At 43.0% G+C, this 27,692-nt stretch overlaps 1 protein-coding gene across 1 annotated transcript in view; it reads left to right on the top strand.

Moving 5' to 3' along the window:
• Positions 1-27,692, top strand: part of LOC6607016 — a 114,773-nt gene that overhangs the window by 31,829 nt on the left and 55,252 nt on the right. The window contains 1 exon segment of the mRNA XM_002031769.2: positions 23,501-23,682. Coding sequence (XP_002031805.2) covers positions 23,501-23,682 — 182 coding nt within the window.

Genomic DNA, 27,692 nt, shown 5'->3' with positions numbered 1-27,692 from the left:
TCAACATCTCATTCCATCCCATCCAAATCGTCTGCCTTTTGAGCAGTGTATATTACACTGTTTATCAGGCCATATTCAGTCATGAAGTTTTGATTATGGCATTTTAATCAGACGGAAGAAAAGCTCGTGGAATGCATGGCTACTTGATAAGCGTCATTCCAATGAGAACTCAAATTATAGCAATTATCACGAGCATTTTCATTCTCGAGAGAAAATGTAATTGGGAACCATATGGGTTCAAATATTGTAGCTACTATGATTATGATTATGTAGCATTTTACTAACAAATACAGAACATTTCATAATATTTTTACACATTTATGTAGATAGTTTTCTAATTTTTCTAGATATCTAATGCATTTTCCCCTTTCTTTGCAGGTATGTTTCGATGGTAATACAAGTTGGCAGCATAGAACGGTAAATAGAACGAGAAAAGTCATTTTTAGTTGGGTGATCTACCTATCAACTGGGCCTTTAATTCCAATGCTCGCTGCAAAACGAATCCAGGGACGTCGTTTCATTCTCATATTCAGGCATTCAGGTATCTAAGCAACAATAATTGCCAGTTGAGTCGAGTGGAGTGGAGTGGAGCTGTAAGCTTCTTTTCCCCATGAGCAACTGCACGTTGCACGTTGCAAGATGCAAGATGCAGGTTGCAAGTGCTCGGAGTGGCAACAAAATGATTTACAAAAGATAACAGAAATTGCTCGCTGCTCGTATGTTGGCCTACAAAATTCGAGAGAAAAAGGAAAATAAGAAGAAAATAAAAATGATGGTTAATGTTTGTGGTTCCCGTTCCCGTTGCCCCTTTTTTTATTTATTTTTTTCTTCTTTCTTTTCTTCTTTTCATTTTTCAGTTCGCAGCTAATGGTTCGGTGCATTGTTTTTGTGGTTGGCAAGCTGCAACAGCCCCACCTTCGTGCCACCGCTGCACTTTAAAATGATTTTCCAAAGCTTTGCCACAACAGCCCCCAAGAAAGCAGCTCAGAACCAAAAGCGAAGCGTTAAAAATTCAACTTCAAATTACTTGTGCTGCTCTTTTTTTTCACTTCATTCTTGTTATTTGCTATTTTGCTATTTTTGCTATTTTTGCTATTTGATGATGCTCGTAAGTCTTGGCACATTACTTAGCCAAAGCCGGAGTGCGGAAAATGGCCAAAGAATTTCCCTCAAACGTGAGAATGGTGGCGAAATAATTGAGAACGATTTTTGTGGCATTTGTTTGGCCAAAAGGAAATTGATTTCCAATACTAGAAACAAAAGTTTTTTTATTTGGCAAACGGGAAAGAAAGCATTTCACCAAGTTCACCAAACTTGTTGAATGAAGATGTATTTTTGTGTCTGCGTTTGGCAACGATTTTTACTTGTTCATTTCTGTGTTTTTGTTTTTCTTGTTTTGTTTTCGACCAATCCCCATTTCTTTTACAAGCCAAGTTGGCAGAGGTTAAACACTGCGTTAGCCGGAAAACAACATGAAGCCTGATCATCAACATTAAAGCCAAGTGCCTGGCCCATGGCTCTTTGCTTTTGGCCCCCTTTTCCTGCCCCTTTGATAAATGCAGCTAACCTATATTTTAGCTCTCCGCATGGCTAAAATGGCGTTGTGAAAAACATTATTAACCGATTTTTATTGCATTCTACTTTGGCCGTGGCTGCGACTTCAGCTGTTCCAAAGGCATTTGGAGGCGGTTAACTGGCCATTAAGGGGCGTTCCTAATGTATCTCGATGCCAAGATGGAGAGACCTGCCTTCGGCCGAGGAGGAGGTCTCTAGTCTTTGGTCTGGTCTTTGGTCTTTACTATTCGGTCTGCCAGGCCAGGCAGCAACGCATCGAACTCCATCTTCATTTCCAGCATCAGCATCAGGTCCATGGAGTTGTTTGCCGTCGAGTTTGCAGTTTGGAGTTTGGAAAAACATTTTAGTGCCATTTCAGCTGGCAGTTTTCGCTGCCGGCTACATGCGAATTTTCCTTGGCTTGGCATTTGGCCGCTTGTCTTTGGTGGGCTGAGCCAGACTCGTAAAATCATAAAACAAATTAATTGGCACTGCCGTGTGCAGAGTATGTGTTTTACCAAACCAACCAGCCTTTGTCCTTGCCATTTTCCGCGCTTTTCAGTTTTTTGTTTCTTTTTTTCATAGTGCGGTTTCCGCTTAGCTAATTTGCAATGCAGTTTGCTCTTTTCGGTGTTTTGAGGTTCTGTCTATTTTGTCTCGTTTTTTGTTTTTATTTTTTTGCTCGATTTTTAAGGCCACTTTTGAATGCAATCGACGAGTTGCTGAATCGGTTTTGTGTGTCGCACTTTTGGTTTCTGGTTTATTTAATGACTTTTCGCAATTGTTTTCGTGAGCGGATTTTCAAAATTGGTTTCACTGAGCACTTGGCTCCGGCTTTTAGTTCACTTTGGCTTTGCTTTGGTTTGGCTTTTTTTTTTGTTTAGCTTTTGTGCTTTTTGCCTTTTTGCAGCTCAAGGTTAAGTGGCATTCGATTCGTTATTGCAAGAAATAAAAGCTGCTGCACCCCTTACCGCTGCTATTTTATGGTACAATTTCATTGAGCGGCTAATAAGTGCCGCTGCCGATTGTTTATGAGCGTTAAATGTGGGTTGTGCGGCCCCGAAATGTCGAGCGCAGAGTTGCCATGGCTCTGGCTCACGGGGCGTATGCGCAATGCGCTGTGAAGTGCGAGTCATTAGAAGTTGACTGGCTGGCTCATTGGCTCCATTATTGGGCCAATGATTGGCTAACCGAGCCCTGCATGGCACTTGATCGATGGCTGCACGGCCATAAGCCATCATTAGCCATGTGGCAATTTATATGCTGGCTTCACTTCGATCTCAAGATCTCGAGATCCGTTGTTTGTCTTGCGAAAAGTTTACAGATTAATCGCACTCATTGATCAAACATTGGAGTGGAGCGAATGCTGTAGATCTTCGTTGTAACTATAGATTGTTAAAATGATTGTGTAACAAAGCATCTACAGCCATCAAATTTGTTATCTTCCGTTGACTTATCGTGATCTTTGCCGGCGGATAATCGCTCCTCATCTCCCATTGTTAATCAAAGTCTCCTCCACTCTGCAGCAAAAGCTATTTGCAGCCAATTGCACTTAACAGCACGGAAAATAACTTATAAGTGTATCTATCGATACTATCTATCTATCGATAGTGATATTATAAGCATTCACCTTTGAAATATCAAATGCCTTAAAAAAGGTAGACCAGATCTATTAAAATCTATTCATTTCAATGGTGATTAATGATAAGATCATTAATAATATTATTGATCTGTTAAGTTATGAATAACTTAACTATTATAACTTAACTTTTGATTGGGAAGACTATTTCTATCATTTGTCTTTTCAGGTTTAGTTTAACAACACTTGGTTGATTAATTGCTGCGCACATAAGTAGGGCTAATACATAAATATCCATAGCGGCACACAGTTAGTGACTTGATTTACCAAAGCCCCAAGCGAAAAGCTCCCCATTTTTCGCAGTGTATCGATTGCATTGCCAATGCTTTTGGCTTTGCCTGTGCCATTGGCATTGACTTCACTTCAACATCCCATCTGAAGCCGGCTCTCGGGCAATTTACGCATTTCATTTGATTTTAGGCATTGCAACGTTGTCGTTGGCGTTGTTTCAGTTTCTGTTTCTGCAGTTGTTTGTGTTGCTTTTGCTGCTGTTGCCATTGTTGTTGACGGCGACTTTCCTTGTTACCAATGTGCCATGGCGAAATTAACGGCAATTAACTTGATTCGCTTTTGTTTCCACTTGTCCCTACCCCTGCCACGAATGGCAATGCATTTTTCTTGCTGTCTCCTTGCCATTTTTCCCTGTTTATTACCAAGTTATTTTTTCTCCTTCCAACGCTCAGCAAGGCAACATGGGGCATGAGGTAATAATTTACGAAATTGACAAGTGAATCATTCAGAGGGGTTGGCGATGGCGATGGCGACTAAGCAGAAAATTAACGAGTAATTAGAAGTTCCTCTGAAAGACAACAACAGCAGCCTCATCGGCATCATCTTTATTGTTTCAGTTAACTCGGCATTTGCTGGGGGGCGTGAGTGGTTGAGGAAGTGTCGCTACTTAGTGTTTGTTTTTTATTTCTTTGTTTTGCGAGGCATTGATTAATGAGCTGCGTGGCTTCGGCTGCCCGGTGGCATTGACTTTGATGTGGCAACAGCATGTGGATGTGTATAATGCAGCTCGATATCGCACATACACCTCTTACCACTTACCAGTTTGCATGTTTTTCGCGATCGACAAGCGACTGATTAGCCTCGAACACGTCGAGGATAGCAATACCATATTACCACAAATATGGCAGCCAGCTTGTCGACCATACGTCCACCGTATCACGATGTGGCAACACACAATTGCCAATGCAGTGAACGCAACAAGGAAATGGGTATATACGAGTATATACTATATTCTCAGATCAGTTCAGTCAGATCTTTGTTCTAATGGTGATCTTCGATCGATCTGAAGTTCACCTGCGGCCTGCAATTACTTCGATGATCAGCGTAGATGATCCTAAACTCCGTTAGCTGATTCATAAAACGATGTTGGCCATTAGCTTATCTTTTTGCTTCTGGTCTGGATCAAAATAATCATAGTAAGTGTAGAACATGTTTAAGCCGATTAGTAAAATTTGTTTAAGCTAAATTGTACTATATTCTGTTTGTACTATATATTTTCGTACTTAGATAGTGTAGTGATACTTATATCTGCTTGTTTCCCAAGTCAACGTCCCCGCATCGCATCCCCAATTCATCACTTTTAATTCCAGTCACTTAATAAATATTTAACAGAGTTAACCTTATTTGGGCACAGGCATTTAAACGCGAGTGCCACCGCACAAATTGTTTGTGACTAATTTACACAAGGAAAGGTCATTGTTTCCACTTCAATTAGCCTTTTAGTGGGCGGCTAAAACAGAAGCGCCTGCATTTCGCCTGTTTTCGTTGTGGTTTATTACCAAATTGGAGTGCGTTAATGTCTGTCTGGCCAAGTTGATGACTCGCCATTCGGACAACTCGTACTCGAACTCAAACTCAAACCCGAGTCGACACTCAATGGAATCAGCTAAGTCGGCCGTCTTATGACAGCAGAAAATCCAAAGAGTTGCAGCCGATTGCAGCGGCCAGTTGCATAAAATGCCAAATTGTCTGGCAAAACAGCTAACAGCAAGCAGCTAACAAGAAGCGACGAATGGCCAAATTTGGAGCTGCCAAGTGGAAAATGCAATCCGAGTTTCGAGACAGCTGGTTTATGGCCGGCTTCAACCGGCCGGCTTGCTGACCAAAATTGGCCAACGAACAACTTGCGATCGAGGCTGCATGCAACAAAGTCACCTATCCTCGATTTAATTGCCACTAAAATGTCACAACGGGCAAATTAAACGGTTTTATTATGACGTCTGGCTAATTCAAAGCGAGCCAAGCCAAAAGGAAAATCCCAGGCAAGTGCAGGCAGCCAGCGAAGAGAAGTGCAGGGGTCATAAAATTGAATTTAATCCGGCTGAAAGTGGCTTTGCCTGTTGGCTCCTTTACCTTTTGGGCCACACCCACTTTGCCTGAGCCGTCTTGCCTGGCCTTTTGTTTGTGGCTCGCATGTAATCCGCATTTTGCTGCATACTTGCAGCCGTGTTTATTTATTTGCCAACTCATTTAAGCAAATGACCAGGCCAAGACATCGGCCGTTCCGATCGCGATAAGTCCAAGCAGCCTTACGAATGGCATTCAACTCTTAATAAATTGATGTCCGATCCCCATGTGGGCCGATTGTTCCTGGGTTTTATTTTGATTTTGATACCCTAGTGGGGGGTAATGGAATTTTGGGCATCAGCTGGTACAAAATCAAGCCAATTACTCGGAAATGCATGAACTCATTTCTTTAATTTTATTTGTTAATTATATTTTAGCATATCTGATTGTTTCTGCTAATTTTGCTTATAGTGCTTGTAAAGTGATTTTAATCATGTTTAGTGCAGCTAATTTGCTAGGGTATTTCCCAATTCGGCCCTAAGTTGGCCCTTCTCACATACATATGTTTCCTTAATTTTTTTGGTAGCTCCTTATCGGCTTGTCGTCTGCTTAAAGTGTTAAAACATTTTTTGCCCCGACTGCTGCAAAAGCGAAAAAATCGAAATGACTTGAGCAGCTACTTGAACGGCTTTTGTTCCCTTTTGTTTGAGTAAACGCCGCATTTGGGTTAATTTTCGTTTTGCTGCTCGTGTTGGCTTTTTATTTTCAGCGCATAATTAATTTAACATGCACTTTGAATAACCCGAATCGGGCATCTTTCAAGTGCCACTCGAGTGAATCAATCTTGAGATTTCGGTACGCTCTTACCCGCTTGTTGAGACATTTTTGAGCGGCTGGAACTGAAAATCATTTTTGCCAAATTTGTCATCGAAAGCCAAGAGGTCTTTTCGTAATAATATTATTCAGTCATGAGCTGGAAACGCAACTTTGCGAAGGCATCCATTAGTCGGGCTCAAAACTTAAAGTGCATTACCATTATCGACCAGCGGAAGGGCGGAAAATCATAATGCCGCCCTCTTGGCCAAATCGGCTTTGAAAGTTGTTAACAAGCGCTATTTGGCTAAGTGATTCATGCGGCCGGTCGCAGGCCTTCATGGCTAATTAAATTGCTCAAAGTGAATCAAGAGAAGGTTAATGTGTGTGGGTGTCGGCATTCGAGTTGCAACATCAAACACATACCCCATATCTTTGTATCTTAGTAGGTATATATATCTGTGTGCCACAAATGCAGCTGCATATTTGATCGTAATATGTAAATTTTGAATTCGGTTTGATAGCCGGCCGCCCACGCAGAATGCCGTAAATATGTGACACATTTAGATACATTTAATGTGTGTGTGAAAACGGAAAATCGAAAATGTGAAATGGAAAACTCATTCGAAAGTAGTTCAGGGCAACAAAGTCAGCGAATTACTCAATTAGAATTCCATTTTGGCTGTTCAGAAATGATTTGTTGTGTGTCGTTCGGAAAACCCGTCTCAAGACCAAACATTTGCCCCCACCATTTCCCATTTTCCATTAGTTGTGCCGCAATAAAATTGCTCACTGGCAAAAAAGTGAGGCAATTAAGCAAATTGGAAAATTGCATGCTCCCGACACTTTTTACCCATTCCGTGTAAAATGTTGGTAAGTGTGGTGTTGCTTAATGCCAAGATATTCATCTACAAGGGCGCGAACAGATGTTCGGTTTGAATTAAAATAAAATACCCCCACCTGTTGCAAACTCAAGGCATATGATACTTAAATGTCATTTTTCCCGGCAGACACGAAAAAGTGTGCGGAATAAACTTTTAAATTAATCAGACGTTGCAAGTATGCAAAGCTGGATTTTTCATTTTTTTTTACTCTGCGGCTTGCATAAAGTTTGCTGCACAATTTATGTGGCAAGCGGGCCAAACGGTAAACGAAAAAGTAAAACTGCCGCGCCTGCGCGCTTTTCGCTTTTCGGGTTTTTAAGCTTTTTTTTCTGAACTGGATTTGGAGTTTGGAGCTCGCAGTGCGGAGTTCTGGGAGTGGCGCCCATTTGGCCCGACTTTGGGTCTCCGGGTGTCGCTGAGGCCAAGCGTAACAAGCCAAGCGTTTTGTAAACAATTTTCAGTTTTTGTTCATTTCATTATTCATTTTTCAGTGCTCCGGTATACATTTTACATATCTGTGCGGCTTAAAGACCCCAAATGCTGACAGCCGAATGGATGGCTTAGGCGAGACCTTGTCCCGCTCACTCGATTCTCAAGATACGCTATATACATAGATATATAGATGTACAGCTAGGCACTCGACGCGAACATTACATAATTGTGGCCCTGGCTGCTTGATTGAATCGGAATTGGAATTGGTATTGGAATTGGAATGGCATGGCATGGAATGGAGCGCAAGTCAAGAGTTCAGAAATATCGTTTATTAGTTGCGAGTTCTCCAATTGTTACCCAATTTGTAATTTGAACTTCACAGTCGAATGCCTTAACTGTATCTCGCTGTCGCTGTATCTTTGTATCTTTGTCTGTGTCGCCTGCCCTTCGGCGCTCTTCTCTAATTGAATCCAAAGTTTTTCCATTAACCCACCCGTAACCCTCCCCGCTGCCCACGCCCTCCCAAAACGGTGAGATGTAAAACAAAACGCCAAACTGTCGGTGGAAAGGCGGAGAATTTCTCTAGACTTTTCCGATGCGTGAGTTGCATAAACAAGGGCCCGCTGTTATTGTTATTTATTTTCCTATTTCTTATTTCCTCTTTTTTTATTGTGCCGTGGCTGGCTGATTGCCCCAACTGCTTGAACCTGCCTCGCAGTTAGTTGCTTAACGCTTCGACAGTTTTCCTCCTGCCAAGTTGACCTCATTCCCAAAAAAAAGAAACACCAGATGATTGGAGGCAAGCAAATTAGTGTAGAAGACCTGCAGCTAATGACTTATAAATATGAGTCTTGGATTTCCCAAAACCAATTAGCGCGACTTACAAGTGTCAAGTTGTCCAGCATTTTCCTCTTCTCTTCTTTAAAAATGACACACTTAGGGTGGCAAAGTGGGCGTGGCTCTGCCACATATTTCCCCGATCTAGCCTCCACTTACGTTCCGCTATCGAAGTGCAAAGATCAAATAGTAAAGCGACCGCTGGCGAAACAGCAGCCCGAGTTGACTGTCAACCGGCGTAATTAATTGCCGGCTACAACAAGTTGACTTGGACCGCGACTGCGATGCAGCCAGCCAGCCGGGTCTTAACTCTTTGCCACCAACGGTCGGTCCAAAAGTCGGACACTTTATGCGGCAAATGTGCTCGTAAAGATTTCCTCATTGTTGAACGTGTGCATAAAAAGCACTCAAGGAATTTTCACCTAAGCGGTGGAGAGAGGGGGGAAATGAGGGGTTGAGGAAATGAATCTCTGCGAAATATGTATGCCACTCCACATTGGGCATTTACTTTCAAAAATATAATCTTATGCATTCTTAGCTTGACACTTCGTGGGTTTCTTGCTCAAAACAACTAATAGATATGTTAGTTATAAGAAAATGATCTAAGCTGCTTAAGAGAGCCTCATTGCAATCCATTTGAAGTTATCGCTATCCGCGAGGGCGATTGTCAACTGCGCATTTAGATTCGCTGGCGATGCATCTGCATCTGTATCTGCAATCGAATGCCCGTGGACGATTAGAGAACCGAGTAACGACAATGAGCAATTAAGTCGCATATAATGAGCTAATTAGAAATAAAACTCGAAAGACACGAACAATTGTCTGTGATTCTGCGCATTTAAAAAACAAATACCACAAATGAATCAACAAAAGTGTAAAAAGATTGCCGGCGATTTGCTGCGACTTCAAGAGCACGCAGCTGTGCGAAAAATGCAAAAATTAAGATTAATGTCAGGCTGCAAGATCGAGGGATTTTCGCTAAATGTGGGACGTGCCAAAGTCGCGATTTGCGAATGACACGTGTGCCGATGATATGGCGACTATATGTATAACAAAGAACGCAAGTGGATGCGTTCCGCTAAATGGCAGATACTACAGCTGTAGTGATAGCCCTCTGGCTAATCGGGCCAAAAGCCCAATGTATGTATATTCACTTCTTTCAGCACTTTCAATGCAACAAGCACGTGAGCAGCGATAGCCAAACCAAACTGCCAGCGGAAGTCGGGCCTGTTTTCGGCCTTTGTTGTTGGCTGGCACTGAATGGCTTTTATTTTGTTTTTTTTTTTGAGATAAGAGCGGGCCAAAAATATTACGAAACACTCGACTCAACTCGACTCGCCGACTGATAAGCGCTTCAGTTGTTAACTTTGCTAACAGTTGTTGGCCATCACTGCCAATTGAGCAAAACTTTCTGCCGGCCAGATATGCAGGTGCAAAATGATGCAATTCGAATGTTGCAAAACGAATGTCACTGATAGCGAATGGGTATTTGAATTGCCTTCTTCATTAAAACTGCATCAAATCCCCTTTACTACCTTTGGGATGTGTGCAACCCCTAATTAATTTCATATTTCCCCAAATATAAAAACGCACTTAATGTCAAATTTCCATAAACAAAAGGCATTAAAGATAGAGAGCGGTTTGACTCCACACACGATGTCTCGGGACCAAAGCGTGAAATTTAAATAAATGCACTTGAGGCCATCTCGAGCAGCCTTTTTCGCCTTCGATGTGCCGACGAGTCGGGCAAATGACCCCATTAACATTTCCACGCTTTGGAAAAGCGGGGGGAAAACCTGCCGGGGGGAAAGAAAGAGGCAAGAGGAACCAACGCAGCACACAGAACACAGAACTCCGCGAGGGAAACTCTCTTGGGTGCATTCGACATTCTACCACGTGACTATTTTTAGGTACGCGAGTATCTTTCACCATTTCATTTCGGCGACTTCAACGAGTTTGAATAAATTAACAGCCCCGTTCTCAAGTATTCGAGTATTCGAGTATCCGAGTATTCGCCTTTAATTACAAGCAGTTGTCTCGAAATGAAGTGGCTATCTGGCTGTGAGAGGCCCTCTAATTAGGCCGCTTGAACCAGTGTTAAAATATATTTATGCCCCAGCAAAAGACAAAGATAAAAGCCAAGTAAATATGTAGGTATGCAAGAGTGGAGGATCGTAATCATCGACTGCGGTCAGTATGTTTTGGGAATTCAGGGAAAAAAGGTGTTGAGCGGCTGGGGAAATGCCGAAACCCGGCCGCAGATACCTGTGTGTATCTATCTATGTTGAGACAAGAGTTTGGTTAAATATTTCTGACCGGGTCAAAGGTCAACGATACATTAACAACGACAGTCTGTCTTAAATTATTATAAGAATATTTTTGCATGTCGGCACTAACAAAGAATATTTTCCCTTGACTTTCTACTGATCGAAGTCATAAATCTCCACTAGTGTTTCGCTCCACTTGGTAGTTATTTATATCTGCATTTTGCTCAATTGTCAAGGCGTATCGGCAAGATAAATAGCGGAAGGCAGATACATGTTCATACCAACGCTAACAGTTTGTGCAAATAAACAGCCGCAAAATCCACCTCCGTTTCGACCACAAAAACCTACACAAACACACACCTTTAGATACTTGTTGGCCATGTTCGCCTGTGTTTTCTCGCGCCCAAGGTAAATAGTTCCGCATTTGAAATGCGAACGAAGCCATTGATTCCTGGGCATTTAGTAATGGTAGTTAGTTTTGACAACTCAACTGCAGTGCTTTTTTGTATCTTTATCCGGTCATTTTCAGATGCATTCTCGAACGAAAACTTGCATTCGGATTCATTCACCTGTGGAAACTTTTGGTTTCTCCAACTTCTCTGTTAGTTTTTGCCAGCTGGGAATGGTTGTTGGCTTTTGTTGTTTATGGCTCATTGGCTACCGTTTTGGCCATTGTTGTTGTGCGGCGTGTGTTAGTTTGTTGCATTACTTTCACTTTTTTCGCACGGCAACAAAAGCCGGCGATTTCTTCTCCCACTTCTTGGCTGAAAGTGGGAGCAACTTGGCTTTTATGCAACAACTTAAACAATCCAACTGCTTTATGGCGGCAATTGTTGCCAGTTCGTGGGGCCGACTTGCGATTTGTGGCTTACAGGTGTTTGCCGGCAACATCAGCAACAAAAATAGCCGGCAACAGCTGTTGGGAAAAATAAATAAAATTGAAAAAAATCAACTCGCGGGCAAATTTACAATTACCGGGGTTCCTGCTGTTGCCATTTAAATGCAGCATTATGTTGCCACGTTTTATTGAACAGTTAAACACAGCGTTTTAACCCACTTATTTTCTGCTCTCTTTCGTTGCAGGTGCGTATTGCCAAAGTGTTCGATGATTGGGTAAACCCTTAGATACTTAGTAAGTTTGGTTCCCCATCTGGCGTGTGGTAAGTGGAGCACTTCCTTATTGTTTCATGTGGCTTCGACTGCCATTTGATTGGCTTTGGGATCGGATTTTAATTATGTAGTTGGTCGGTAAGTTTCTTTGGTACGACGCAGGGCGATTCCTTAATTAAACTTTAGTTTGCACGAGCCCGGCTTTAAGCTATTTCCAACAAGTGCCAGTGGTGCCAGTCGCCAGCGGCAGTTGCCCCATGCCACATGCCGCATGCCACTCGGCATATCATGGCAAATGGGCAACAATTTGAAAAGTGTTCAAAGCCGCCGATGCTGCCTCCTTCGCATCTTGGCAATTCTCAAAGAGTGCAAATACTTCGACAAGGCATGAGAGATAACAACGAATGCCAATCATTGTTTGCGTAGCTCATCAGCAGCTGTTTGCTGGCTGCACAGGCGCAGATACGGCGCATCCATGAGATACTTTTGTTTTTCACTTAGCCCTGCCTTTTTTTGTTTCACTCTGTTGGCCCTCGCCGGCATTTAGCCTTAGATGCATATACACATATAGCCACTCGAAAGTGTTAAATCGGTGTGAAGTCCGAGCTTCAGTTGAGATATAGCCACATTTGTTGGAAGGAAGAGAAGGCAGTGGTTTGAGCAGGAATATAGCTGTTTTGCCGCCTCACATAGCTGCTTATCTGCGGGCCGGCTTTATTTATTTTCTGATGCAAAAACTTGATTATGATTTCCTGGCCTAGAGTTATTTCTGATCAAGTTGTGCCAGCATGAAGCTCGTAAAAATGTTGGGCTTTTAAGTTTGAAATCAGGAATTTAAGAAATTAGCAAGACATTTTTAAGATTTCTTAACGACTTCTCAGCTTAGTCTGAAATGAAAGTAGCTTTTTAAACTATGCTGCTCTGGGATTTTGTTTACTTGTCCAAAACTATAATAGGAAATAAACTAAACTTAAAGAGCAAACTCAGCTAGCCAACAATTATGCAATTTGCAACTTTAATGAAGCTTTTTAAATGTATAAATAGCACTGCTTTTATAACTTTGGCACATTTGGCGCATAAAACGACTGTTTCTTCAAATCTTCCACTGAGTTTAAGGTCTTTTGTAGTTTTGATTTTTGCTCATTTTTGTATTTCGCATTTGGTTTTGCGTTTTATGCTAATACCGAGACGTGCAAAAATTCGCACTTTCCAACTCGTTTGGCATGCCAAAATTCCCAATCCCCATTCCGAAAAGGTAAACTTTTTGCATTGTGGCTTGGATAGTTTGCGAATTTTATAAGTTTTTTTTTTTAGTTTCTTGCCACTGGCGAACGGAATGTCCCAAATATCAATTAAGGCCAGCTGCCGACGTACGGCCATGTTTTCACTTTCCGTTTGGCAAGTGGGTCACAGAGCATCGTGGAGAAGAATGCCGGGAAAATCTTCTCAGCATATGTGTACGTACTGTATGCCTGACCCACTTGCCGCTTGGTTGACCAAAATCATATAAACCATAAATTTGCGGCATCTAATCGCATGGCAAACAAGTTAATTTGCAACTCCGCCGGCATCCAACTGGGACAGGCCACACCTGCAAAAGTGCAACGTGCAGTATGGCTATACTCGCTATTTGAATATGCCACATGACTCACCTTTCAGATCCCGCGCACAGCTGCGTAAGTTTCCGGGTTAATGCTAATGCTAATTCAGTGCCAGGCCAGGCCGAGCCGCGTCGAGACCCACTGTTCCCATTGTTCTGGCAAGAGATGCAATTGTCCGTCTGGAGATAGCGGATGCAGGCGAAATGTCAAAAGTGAAGCCACGTAATTATTATATGCTGGCTTTTCCATTCCATTCCACTCCACTCCATCCAACCATCTATCTATCTATCTATTTATCCATATGAGTTGGCCAAGACTTCGGACCGCCTTGGCACAGTTCTCGTTACGTTCTCGTACTCGCTGAAACTCAAACTCGGAAACATAATTGCATAGCCCCATGAGTTTTGGCCCACATTGCGACTCATTACTCCACCAAACTGGTGTTGTCTACAGTGGCGAGGAAAGCGTACACTCCCGTATCAACACGATAATGACACATGATTTTTGTCATGTCCCTATGCATTTTGGGCTGATCAAATGGCCAATTTGGAAATCATTAACTTTTATGGCTACATATTCCATTGAAAGCAGCCCGGCAAACAAATAGTCGCGTGCAAATAAAGCAGAATAGGGGCAAAATATGGCATTCAGTTCGCTAATCGTTGCCGCAGGATAATGCAACTAGATCCCGAAAGCATCGCCGCTGCATCTAATTCACAATTTCCTGCCGCGTAATTGTGCCTTTTTTAAAAAAACTAGCTGCGTGTTGGCAGCGAATAAAAAGACCGCAGTTATAGTTAACGGCATCTAATAGATACTTTGCCACCTTGGCATTAACAAATGCAAAGTGTGTGATGGTGGAAAGCGAGCAGCCATAAAGCAGGGGAAAATTGAAAAAATCAAGAACAGGCTATAGTAGTTCCAAGTGGAGGATTGAATTGGAAAAGCGGAGCAGAGTGCTGCAGGCACCGCGTTACCCATACGCCCCGTGGCCGCAGATGACAACGAGGCGTATAAGTTGTAGCCCTATGCTCATTATCTTCAAGATACCTCCATTCATCTCTCACTGTCCACTTTCAGCGGAGTGTGCCCAACTGGGAAATTAATTAACCAAATACATTATGCGCCATTAGTGCATCCAGCTTGCAGACCGCTTGTTCTGGCCATCAATTTGAGTTCGGCCAATCGCTTAATTAAAATCTTTATTTGCTATCAGCCATCAGCCTACCACTGCAAGTCGAGATTTTTCCAAAGAGCCCGAGGCGCGATTTCAAGCCATTGTGAAACTCAAACTCCAAAAGCGTAAAGCACACCGAATGGGAAGCCACCCGCAAATCTTTCACCTGCAACAACTTCGTCTAGCCACGCCCAGCCAGCACACCGCCCCCTTGATCACCTCCACCTGTATGGTAAATTACCTGGGCTACAAATTGAGCGCAAACGCATAATTAATTCCGCAGTGCCAGCGACGGTGGAGGAAAAATGGGAAAAAATTAAGTTAATGTTTGGAAATCAGCAGGTAGCCGGCAAATAGAGACACACACAAACACACACACACTCACAGACAATCCCAGCGCAGACATAACGGTAGTTTTGGTGGGGGGACTTTTGGGGGCAACGGTAGTGGAAACAATACAGAAGCAACCGGCATTTTGTGTGGCATGCCCCGAGCACCAGCTACCACATTCGATTTTCAAGCGCCACAACAACTGACGAACATCAATCCGCCACTTGAAATGGCATTTTTTTTGTAAAGACTTATGAACGCCAGCGATTAGTTATAGAGATGGAAAATATGGGGTGTACGAATGTAAGTTGGAATAATAATAAACGAGTGAGAATGTAAGTGTGTCATGTCTTAAAAGGTGCAAGGTAACAAAGCTTTAGCTGGATCTAGTTTATAAAGAAAACTTTTATAATAGCAGACATAATGCTTAGACTATCTTCGAGTAGATTATCCACTTTGGGGCGATTGACAAGTCAATCGCTTAGCCTCCAGTTGCTATCGCGTACTCCATCATTCGACGACCATCAGCATCCACTTTGGCAATTAACTGTTAATGCGAATGCGTCTTTGGCCCAAAGACACGCTCTTGTGGCCAAAAAGTGCGAACAACGCCATCGATTCAAAATCCAAACGAGTGGAATTCGTTTTCGAATTTGAATTTGAATTTAAGCCCCAATTTGATGGAGTCAATGCCGCTGGCGTTTTTCTCGCTGAAAGTTTCTCGCACCTGCGCAACTTACTTGGATGACTTGCCAGCTTGTCTGCTCACCTGGCGGCTCCACCTGCCCCGCCTCTCTTCTTCTTCTCCACCTCCTCCTGTTTCTTTTTCTATTTGCAACTCCAAATGCTCGAGCGACTTGCGTTTCATAATACCCATGAAAGCCGAGACGTTGCTGCCTTGGTTTTTGTTTCACTTTTTCGGTTTTTTACTTTCACCCGCCAGTTGTTGTTGGCTTATTAAAGCAGACACTCCACACAAAGTCTGATTCCGTCGAGTGCTCGACGATCAAGAAATCAAATTCAATTTCATTGTTGCAGCGCCACAATAATCGCAGCCACCCCTTCAAAAAAATAGTATCAAATACAAACGGGTGCTTTCTAAAATGGTAAAACAAATTCGATTCGCTTTGATTGAAATTGTGAAGCATTTAAAATTGTTTCGGGTCACAATTATACAAATGCTCCTCCGATTTCCCCGCCTGCTTTTCCACCATTTCGATGCACTTTCGTTTTCCGCTTCTATTCGCTGCAATTACGCCGCAATTACAGTTATGTTTATGTCTCGCCAAAAAATACAAAAAACTGAAAACTAAATCTACAATTGCCAGCGAAATTAACCGTTAGCCACGTTACGTACGTGCTGCTTAGAAAATCAAAAAAATTGGAAAAATAGTGGCGATTTCCAAGTGTTTTTCCTTTTGGGAAAGCGTCTGCTGGCTTAGAAAACGAATTATGCAGCTATAACTTAATTGAGCTTTCATTGCGCCGCACGTACAGATTTTGGTCATGTGTCAATTCCCGCGCCTCTTGTTTGCATAATGTTCACGGTGTTCAACTTGAACTGAGCACCCAAAGCCAGCGGGTGGCACCATAACTACTACCACCCACCGATTGGCGATATGAGATTTTAGATAGGTGTTCAATGCTGTGTGCACCGGAAAAAACTGGAGGGGGTATATAAATTTGCTTACAAAAAGTTAGAGATTATAAAGATTAGAGATTAGAGATAAAAGTATCTCAACTGTTTAAAGAACTTTAAAGATTTTTTTTCACTTAATTATTTATTATTAGGTTTAGGACCTAATTTGTTTTTTGTTAAGTGCCTGCAGCTTGCATCATAATTTAAAACTGACCGGAGCCACCAACATTACGAAAGCGAAGCAAATTGAAAATATTCGCAGATATAGGATTATCATTTGGCTTAAAAAACCAGTGATTGGGATTACATAATGATGACCCACTTAGCACGCCGGACTGCCAATGGAAAATGGAAGTATCTTTAATGCGCTTGATTATTTTCCCTACAACTTCGTTCGCATCTGTGATCTAATAAAGCATAACCGAGTCGAGGCTCCCCGGCCATTCTCCATTCGGCGGCCATTAGACAGCTCAAACTGTTTCGCATTATGCTCGAAATGGGTTAAGTGGCTTTCAATTTAGACACAGCGAGCTAAAAAAAAAATGCGAACAATATTCAATTCCATTTGCACTGACTTGTTGAATGAGTGTGTATGAGTAGGTTGGCCAATGCGGGGGGCGGTGGTACTCGAGATATTCGGGTGTTTCTACCACGCCCTTTGTGAAAACAAAAACGCTTCCGGCAGTCAATGTACATACATACATATATTTGTTAAAACCATCGATATTGAGTCACACACATGCTCAAATGCAGTGCGCGATCCAAAGACAATTTGTCACTCAATTAAAATTTCAGCCGGCTGTTTTTCATTCCATTGCGATTTTCATTTTCATTTCAATTCAAGTTGAAGCGCAATTACAATTGCAGAAGTTGCATGATCGGAAGACATGACGGCTTACGTAAATTCTGAGATATTGCCATGTCGCAGTGTGTGTTTTTCATACCTTTCCAAAGGTAAAAAAAACAAATAAAAAACAACGCCAGTCGGAAGGCGAATGTTACGTTTTCGAAACGCCTCAAATGACAATGGCTGAATTTATTATCGTTCAGCGATCCGCAGCTGACTCAGCCAGCCAGTCAGTCAGTCGATGGTCGATTCTCGGTCGATTTGCTCTATAGCCAATATGCCCACGATTTGGACGGGTGTTGCACTCCCCCATATGCCCCCATGCATCCCAATTTTTGGCGGCGAGTGTCAAAAATGCCAGGCGTTAAGCGGCTTTTTGTGCCCCAATGCAACAATGAGCGCTGCCTAATCCGCAGACAATTAACCCAAATTGCGCTGCTCAAGTCGACTTGGCACGTGGGCAAACTCTCGCATATTCTTGCGAAAATTGCAGCAGCCGGGATTACACTGAAAATAACAATACTACTCTAAGTGCAGCAGTAGCTCAGATAATTAATAGGAATTTAGATCTTAAAGCAACCACAAGTCTTTACCAATATGTTATCAACTACAAAAGCGAATGAGTTATAGCATCTGGCCAGCTCTTTAATATGCACTATTTCTTTTTATTTCTTTATATATAATATTGCATATTGCATATAATATTTATATATAATATTGAAAGTAAATCTCATGAAATTACTTTCCAGTGCAAAGGGGCATAATTGCACAAGACGACGTCGTCATTGGCGGCAGCTGGCAACAGACGACGTTCGGTCGACTGGCATTTGAAAGTCTTTGACTTGCTGCAGTTAGCTCAAACAAAATAAAAACTGCCTCGGCCCAAGGTAATGGGCAATTAGCTGCAGCAACCTTCTGGGCCAAAAACCAACAGCCAACATGGGCTAGTCAAACAAATGAGGCAAGCGTACAGTAAACTCCGGACCAGCGCCTGTCGGGGATACGGCAATTTGCTGGCCAGTCGTACGTACAGACACAGATGCAGATACAGATACAGATACAGATAGCCTTTAATTGGGTTTAACTGGCTTTCAATAGCGGTAGCCATCCAGCGGGGGGTGCCTCACCAGCACACAGGGGGTGCACTTGGACATTAACGCTGCCAGGGGATGCACGATGATCGGGGCAATGAGCGATCAGAGTTTTCCGACAGGGGTGCTCCGATGGAAACTCGTAAATTATGCTACATTGGCTTTTTGTGCCTTTGTCTTGCTGTGAATGATTTCAATTGGTAATATATCCAATTACTATATTTATTTTATGGTTTCGGCGAATAGGTATTACCTTTAGTGGCAACAAATTATACAGTTTCTTTTTATGCAAATATTTGTGCAAATATACCGCCATCGATAGCCCATAATTAGCCCCACTTCCGATACATTCTCGACTCCGAATCGAATTTCGAATCGCGGCTCGATCGGTTTGCCAAAAAAAAACTGAGCTCATTTCGACTCATTTCGCCACCGAAGGCGAACGGAGAATATTTACGACTATCTGATGAATTCGCATGCGTCTCAGGTTTCCGGCACGCGATCACGCATTTCCAAGTGATCGGCTGCGAGGAGCGCAGGGGGAAGTTCCAGTTCCACACGCTTGTCAGATAAACACATAATGAGGCTGGCTGGTCGGTGGGAAGGAGTGGAGTGACATATTTCGGCGCATGCGCGCAGGCACTACGAAAAGTATCTGACGGATACACGTACTGCATCGTTCGATCTTTGTTTGCCCAGCGTAATTTACCAGCCGCAGCCCCTGTCCCGCCCCTGTGGCGTGGTCATCCTTATCTGCAGCGCTTATCAGTGCAACTACATACCTACAAACATATGACTCTGTCTGCGGAATCGTAATCATCGTACCCCCTACCCCTATGCCCTAACCCAAAATTGTATTCCCAGGCTGCGGGCGTGGTTTTGCACACTTTCGTTCTGTTTTTCGCGGCGAGGTAGCCAGGCCAAAGGGTGTCCCAGATAGCCGGCTATCATCCATCGGCTATCGGTTCGCGGTTCGGTCAGCATAATCGTAGTCTGACCGTACAGAACCGCATTTCACTCTCTGACCAAATATTTTGGTTTCGCGTAAAATTAAAATTGAGGTCTCGCTCGGTTTTAATCTCCGTCTTGAGGCGAATGACAAACAAGTTTCCACTTTCACTTGAGCACGGATGGCATGGCAGAAGACCCGATAACCCAGAACTGGTTGTGGGAAAAATATACATATAATTGTTGTTAAGGGTTCCGTCCGTCGAGCAAACACATTGTTCCGTGGAATTTTTGCCAGAGCTTTTCCCCGATAAGGAACCAGACCTTACTCAATACCAGGAATCGGGGTCAAGTGGCAGGAAAAACATTTCCCCGCTTTGATATGTTTTCCAACAACAAAATTTTCATGGGATTTCATTGGAAGTTTTCTCGCTGAATTTACAATGAATGCTACTGTAATTTTTAGCCAGATAAAAACCGAATTTAACAAGAAAAAGTTGATTAATTGCAAAAGAAGTCAAAAGTACTTTCATCTCTAGCAGTATCTCAAATATTACAATTAGTCTTCCTTATTCATTTTTATAGGACAGCTCTCGTAAAAACCTCGCTGCTACTTCAGAATTACACATGATTTCGATAAATCAAGTTTTTTAAAAAATAAAAACGAAATGTTTATAAGACAGCTGTGTTAGTGCCCCCCGAAGTAGATCTTTTTTATACTGCAGATTCTGTTTCGAGTTAGACGAGTTGGACTTTACGTCGGGCCCCTTTCTTTCCCGCCCCACTGAACTACATGTGCAAGTGCTTCATCAACTTTTAGTGTGTCCGTCATAAACACCGCATAAAGATGATGGCATTAAGTCCTAAAACCCCGCAGAAATCCCCTGCGAAGTATAAAAATCGCAGCGTGAGCTCAGCTTAAAAAGCGCAAGCCAGCAAACAAAAAACAGTAAACAGTAAAAACCCAAGCGAATTAGAGGGGAAAAAGAAGCGCTTTCGTCATCCCGACGTCATAAACCAGAAGGTATTTCTCTTAAGTCAGAGTTAATGGCTCTTAAATCTTAAATCAAAGCGAGATCAGATCGGCAAGCGAAAGAAAAGCCAGTTTGTTTTTAACGCTATGCCAACGAAAAGGCTCAAGATACTGGATATCACTTGTATCTTTGAGTTACGTAAATCCGCTCTCTTTGCGGGGGAGAGAGTGCGCCCGCCCACACTCCTCACCCGTTTCTCGTGTGAAAGAGAGCGCTGCGGCAAAGCATGCGAAAGGCCAGCACAAAGCAGAGGAACAAAAACAAACGTTGTGAGAAACCGGAAAATGGCCGCAAGAGAGCGCAGTCGCGAAAATCGAGAGAGCGAGCCGAGTGCAAAAGCCGAACGCCAGCCGAAGTAGGAAACCCGGCGATTTCGCGGCGATTTCAGCGCACAGAATCATTCTTTAAAGCGCGCGCGAACCTTTCGCACCAACAGATCGCAGATACAAAGATACAAAAATTCGCAAAACACTGAAAATTCGCAAGACCGAAAATCGCAAAAAGTAACTGCAAAGCAGGCTAACCGGGCAGCCGAAAAGTGCAAGTGAAGTGCGGAGTGCGGAGTGTGGAGAGTGGAGAGTGGAGAGTGGAGAGTGGAGTTCTGAGTTTTACCACTGCCAAATTAACGGAGATATAAAATAAAAACAAATTAGGAACGACGGAGGCCTAGTGGCCCAAATTCAGAACGGCAAAATCAGAAAGCAGAGAAGATCAAGCGAAAATTTGAATAATTATAAATAAACACGCGCCGTGCGAGAGAGTGTGAGTGTGCGTGCCGTGTATCCGTTAGATACGCAAAGCAAAGCATAAGCAAATCGCTGACGTATTTTCCCCCGAATACCGTTATATAGCCGGCCGGCTTTTTGTGCCCAATTAACGCACATTCAACAAATTGCCCAGACGCGAAAAACAAATTGTAACATTGTATCGGAATATCGAATTAAAGCCCAGTGTATCCAATCGTAATAAATTGAAGCAAAAAAAAAATAAAAGAACAGAAACAACATAAAAACGAAAAGGGAAACCATACACTTACCTTTCGTCTCATTTCATTTAATTTCGCTGCGGTTCGTTCTGGTGCAGTGTAATAGAGAAAAGTTTATAAATAAAATATACAATATTTTTTTTTTTTTTTTGGATATATTAATTTAAAACTGTCCTTCGCGGACAATCATTAAATTTGATGACTAAACTTAACGGTAGAGAATTAATTGATTACATAAATTGTTGCGAAACTATACAATAACTGTCGATATTGTATGTATGATGTATATAATAATGTATGTATATAATTTAATTTAATTTGCGTGTCTAATCCCAGAGAGGTCCAAAGGGTGTGATCGGTGCAGCCTCCTGGTGCGTTGACTGGTGTCCAGCAGGTCTTGTGCCAGGTTGTTTGGGTGGTCTTGAAGCCTCTGCATGTACTGCCTGCTGCTTTTCTTAATCTCATCCTTCACCCAGGGGAAGCTGAGGACCTCGTGTATAGTGGCATTATCGTGGAAAGGGTGAGCGTTTGTGACTGTGCGGAGCGTTTTGTTTTCGAATGTCTGGATAATGTTGATGTTACTTTTCGATGCAGTGCCCCACAGTTGAATGCCATACGTCCAGATTGGCCTTATGATCGCTTTGTAGATAAGGAGCTTAGTGGAAGTCGGTAGCTTAGATTGTCTGCCCATCAGCCAGTAGAATTCACGGACTCGGTTCTCCGCCTGTTTCCGCTTCTTTAGCAGGTGTGGTCTCCATGTAAGTCTCCTGTCCAGTGTAAAGCCAAGATAATTTGGATTGGCTACCTCTGGGATTGGGAACCCGTTGAAACTGACTGGTGGGCAAGTGCCGCGTCTAGTTGCGAAGGTGGTAGCGGTTGACTTGTCGCTGTTTACCGATATATTCCATCTCGTGTGCCACGTGTTCAGTAGATCTAGTTGCTCCTGCATAGTCTGGGAGGCCTCTGCTGGGGTATCTGCTGTTGTTAGGAACGCAGTATCATCGGCGTAAGTGGCTGCCATAATGTACTGGCTCGGTATCACCGGCAGGTCAGCCGAATACGCGTTGTAGAGGAGCGGACCGAGAACGCTTCCTTGGGGAACTCCTGCACGGGCTTCTTTGACGTCTGAGCGCGCTTCTCCACACCTGACGGCGAATCTTCTGCCCTCCAGGAACGATTTTAAGAACTTGAAATATGGCTGGGGCAGGCCGTTTTTGAGCTTTAGGAGGAGACCGGGGTGCCAAACACGATCAAAGGCTTGCTTAATGTCCAGCATTACTGCTAGGCAGTATTTCTTATTCTCAAAGGCGTCCAGGATATATTGCGCTACTCGGTGGCCTTGCTCTGGTGTCCCGTGGCGGCGCCTAAAGCCAAACTGGTGATCAGGGATCAGACCAGCCTCCTCAATCACCGGCAATACTCTGGTCAAAAATACTCTTTCGAGTATCTTGGAGAGTACTGGTAGTAGGCTGATCGGGCGGTAGGAGGCGGGATTGGCTTCGTGTTTACCAGGTTTTAATTTAATTTCTCATTTTTTGCATACTCACCTGGTTAAGGTAGTTTCATATGTATATAAGGAGTGCTTACTGATGGTCTGTAATTAACCTTGAATCACTCGTTGAATTTGCACTTAGTTTTTGCCCCGTGAACTATAATTTAATTGGTTTTTCACTTCTCGGAAATAGTTTTTGCCTATTATCAAATCAGATTTCCAGGGATTCGGTCGCGGAATAGATACCAAAATTATTGGGAAACACTCGCCTTGCGTGACGGATGTGGATGCAACAATGTTAGATGCAGATACCCCCCAGGAATATAGTATGTGTTCCATGTCGCCGTTTTCTCAATTAGGAATCGCTCTAAAGTGCCCATACTGGGTCATTAATTTGTAATGGTATTCTCAATAAAGTTGTGCGCTTTAATTGTTCCAGCGGGTGACTCACAGCACCAGGCCAGCCGATAAGAAGCTTCTGACTAACCCAAGTCCGTTCTCTTTTCCCCATTCCGTTCGCAGGAACCCATTGAGCTGAAGAAGCGACTGGAGGAAGTGCGTCTGCTGGAATCGCGACGCTCCGCCCGTCTGGCAGACCAGGATCGCGACACGGACTTCGCCAGACTCGCCGACATGAGTGGCGAACGCCGCAGAACCACCACACACAGTATTGAGGTGCCATCGCAGCTGACGGCGCAGCACAAGTGAGTACAGACCATAATTTGCTATAATATAGAATAGTAACCAGCTTAGGAAACAGAAATCAACCATGGAATAGAGAACTCATGGCGAAACCTCTTGGTTTTAGCTTAAGGGAAACACTCAGAATATCTGTTTACCTGAGCAAGAGACGACCAATCATTTTGCCGGTCCTACCCGGTTTTTAATCGCAGCTTTATTCGTTTGTTTTGTGTGCCTCGACTTTGGCTTACGGCTTTTGCATAAATATGCAACGATTGGCGTCTGTGGAGACTGGGCCATATCAATAATTTATAAGTGGCGACAAATTAGCGGAACCGGCCACCAAGTCACGGACATCGACCGATCCATGTATAATATCTATAATAAAATTGTGTCTCCGTCTTGTCGGACAGCTGCGCCCTCGACCGGCCACGCCCAGCTATTTAGCATAGACGCCGCTTTAACTGCACTTACATAAAGAGTTCTCGGCAGCACCCCCGCCTTTCGCTGACTTTCACAATGCTACATTCCGCTGGGACGACAGCTGATTGCAAAATAATTCCAATTTTCAATTACTACCCGCTCAGACGTCGCGACGACTACGTCGAACTTAAAGACGGCGGCGACGACAAAAAGTACAAAATACGAAACACTAACATTTGATTACGAAGGCAGGCGGTCGGGGGCGGGTGTCATAGTCTAAGTGAACGCTCTAATCAAACGGGGAACTTTTATTTCTGACCGGACTGGGTATCCCGAATTCTGCTGTAATCCCAAGCATATTAAATGTGACCAGGCAATTCAAATTAGTGTCCCTTTTGCAGTGTTACCATGCAACGCAAAATGGGGTCAGAAGTCGGTTCATTTATTAAAGTGATTTGACATTTTGGGGAACAACTTGTGTGTCTGTGCATGGACTAGATATCACAGCTACTATTCTCCCTTGGCCCCATTAATGGGACGACAAGTGTAGAGCATTGAATTTCCGACTTGCAATTGAAGCGTTTGTCACTCGCCACTGATGGCTGCGTATTCCATTTCAATTTCAATTGATAAGCCTCGCGCGCCGCAGTCGAAACTATTAGTCAAGTGTGTAAAAAGCAGCAACATCAGCGCTGAATGCCGGCCACGTTCTCAATTGATAATAAAAATAATAACAATAATAATCAAAATAAAGAATGAAAAAAAGTGGAAAAAGATCTAACTTGGGAACTGAAAACAAAAAGCCCAGGCGGCAAAATATGGCTCGACATGTCCAGCCAGGGGCGTGCGGTTCAAAGGGGGACGCACTGTGGTAGAGAAAGGGGATTAAAGGAAAATGGGGTTTGGCGGCATAGGGGGTCACTTGAATTGCGTCGCAAATGCTAGCCGGCCATCCAAAGTCGAAACGAAAAACAGCTGGAAAAACTAAAACTACAGTCATGCAGCAATGTTGCTGTTCCGCCTGCAACTGTTGCTGCGGGTGTTGCAAGTTGCAACAACAGCTTATGTTGCTGTTCCCGAAAAAAATGGAAAACTGGGAAATACAGAGTTGCCTTCAGTAGCTTCTGCTGATTCGGCTTCATTGTGTCGTTCGTTGTAATAAAATTCAAATAAAATTCAATTGAGTTCAGCGCGAGTCGCTGGGCCAGTTTAATTTAATTAATTACAATGCCGGAGAGCGCGAGATGCGGCATGTGGCATGTGGCACACTGTACATAGGTGGGTAGTTGGGGCGGAGGCAACGACACCCCGTAGTTGTGAAACTGAAACCAAACAAGGAGACCATTTGCCGGTGGTTTTGCCGCAGTTTCAGTTAGTTTAGTTTATCATTGCCCGTTGCCCCTTCGTGTTTATTTCATTGTGCTGTTGTTTTTTTTTTTTTTTTTGTTATTGTTTCGAAAGCCGCCTGCGAATGCGGAAGTATTTTTCCCGCTCCGCACACAGATACGCAAATAAGCTGTAAGCACAAAGCTCTCGCGATTTCGATTCTGCGTGTGTGTGCAACTGTGTGCGTGTCTATCGCCGCCATATTCGATATGTTTTGATATGCCACATCTGGGCAGCGGGAGCGAGGGAGACGGCACTCACACACACGTGTAATGATAACAACTCGCTCACCTTGCACGGAACCGCTCCCCAAGCCCCCGCCCCCCGCTGCCAACCCACTGAGTGACACGCGCTTCTCGCGTAATGCGACGTAATATCAAATGCCCTCCCCCCTCTATAAAAACCCCCCTTAATTCCACCCACCCCGCACCTACAGCTGGTCTGATATGTGATTTTCTCGGACGCGGAATTTTGGTTTTTAATGCGCTTTTTTTTGTTACTATTAATTTGCATAGCTTAGCAAGCGAACTGATAGTTTGAGTAAACAGTTGTGTAGTTAATTCGCCGGGTAAACAAGTTGTGGTTAGAATAATATTCGTTTGATTCATACCTTTGAATGAATTTGATCTTGGAAAATCCAGTTGCAAATCATCTACGTATGCGATCCACAACCTTTCATTAGCAGCATTTCATTTTATGGCAGTGCAATTGCACTTGACAGACAAAGAACGCATAATGATACAGCAGAAATATAAACAAAATAATTAAATAAAAAAAAAGAAAAAGAGAAAGAACAAATGCAGGCGAATTAAATGCGGAAAAAAGTGGTAATAAATATAATAAGCGCGTAATTAGCGCGTAAATGTCAATTTACGCGGCGAATGCGTTGCGTCAGTGCTAATTTTTAACGCTCGAGTGGACGACAGACCCCATCTATATGGAAGACACCCCCCCTGTCCCCAAAACCAAACCCCACCAGAACCCCGCTCCTCATGCGTTCGACTAATAAAAGCGTGTCAATTGGCCAGGTTACTCAGTTATAGTTAACTATGTTGTTGTTGTCGTTGTTTTGTTTTCATTCTTTTTTTTTTTTGTTATTGCTGCTGTTGTAATTGCAATGATTAACAACAGCAACCGCCGCCGGGGGAGCAAAGTACCCCCCATTTGGCACCCCACCCCTCCCCCTCGTTTTCCAGCTGCATTCGCCTGTGTTGCTTATTGGAAAAACAAACAATATGGGAAAACTGGCAGCGTGCAAAGAAAAGCAAAAGAACAGCACAAAAACACATAGACCCCAACAACAACAACAGCAGCAATAATAATATAAATAATTTTACAAACAAGTTTACCGTTGCAAAACAAAATAACGCAAAAAAAGAATGAAGAACGAAATCAACAAAAAAAATACTCAACAACAAAATCAGAACAACAAAAACAAGTTGTAAATTAATTTTCAACAAGTTCCACTTGGGCAGGAAAAACAGACAAAAAAAAATGTGTCTTAAAGTCCATTAGCCAAATTGACTTGGGCTTTAACTAGTGTATTAGTCATGGCTAATATCGATTTGATAGCGATTTCCGATGCAAATTGGCTGAGAAGCATTCTCGCTACCCTTTGGCAGAAAACTTCAGTGACGAAGGCTGCATAAACAACGACGTTGGCGGTGACGTCAAGAAATTAGCAATAGAAACGGGGAAAGCGCACGACGGCAATGACAACAAATTCTGTATAAAAAGCGGGCTGGGGTGATGGAAAAACAGAATTCAAATCCCAGTTGGCCGGCAGCGGCAATTAGCCGAGACTTGAAAAATATTTACCAGTTGTTTTTAAATTTTTTTTTTTTTTTGCATTCAAATTGTCTTTGTATTGTCTCGTATTTAATTTAGCTTTGTTTTCTACGACTGCTGCTGCTGGCAAGACTATGTACAAATATTATTATGAGCGACTGTTTGTCTTGCCCTCAAAAATACGCCGAGAGTCGAGCAGAACCGCTCGAAAAAAGAGGAAAAAAAATAATACTTAATTTCAGTACAATAAAAAGTCAAGTCGAGCGCAAAAGTGGGTCAAAATTATTATTGAAGCAGAACAAAAACAAAGCCAGCAGCAAGGCAACGATAATGGCAATGCAGCAACAAAATAAGTTGTGGGAGTGCAACAGGAGGGGGGGGATGGTTCAGTGAGAGGGGAGAGAACAAAATTTATAATAATTTTCTAAGCGACGGC

This window comes from Drosophila sechellia, chromosome 3R, assembly GCF_004382195.2.
Source record: "Drosophila sechellia strain sech25 chromosome 3R, ASM438219v1, whole genome shotgun sequence".
NCBI classification, from domain to species: Eukaryota; Metazoa; Arthropoda; class Insecta; order Diptera; family Drosophilidae; genus Drosophila; species Drosophila sechellia.
The sequence above is the reverse complement of the archived record's forward strand: the minus strand, read 5'-3'. Positions and strand labels throughout refer to the sequence as shown.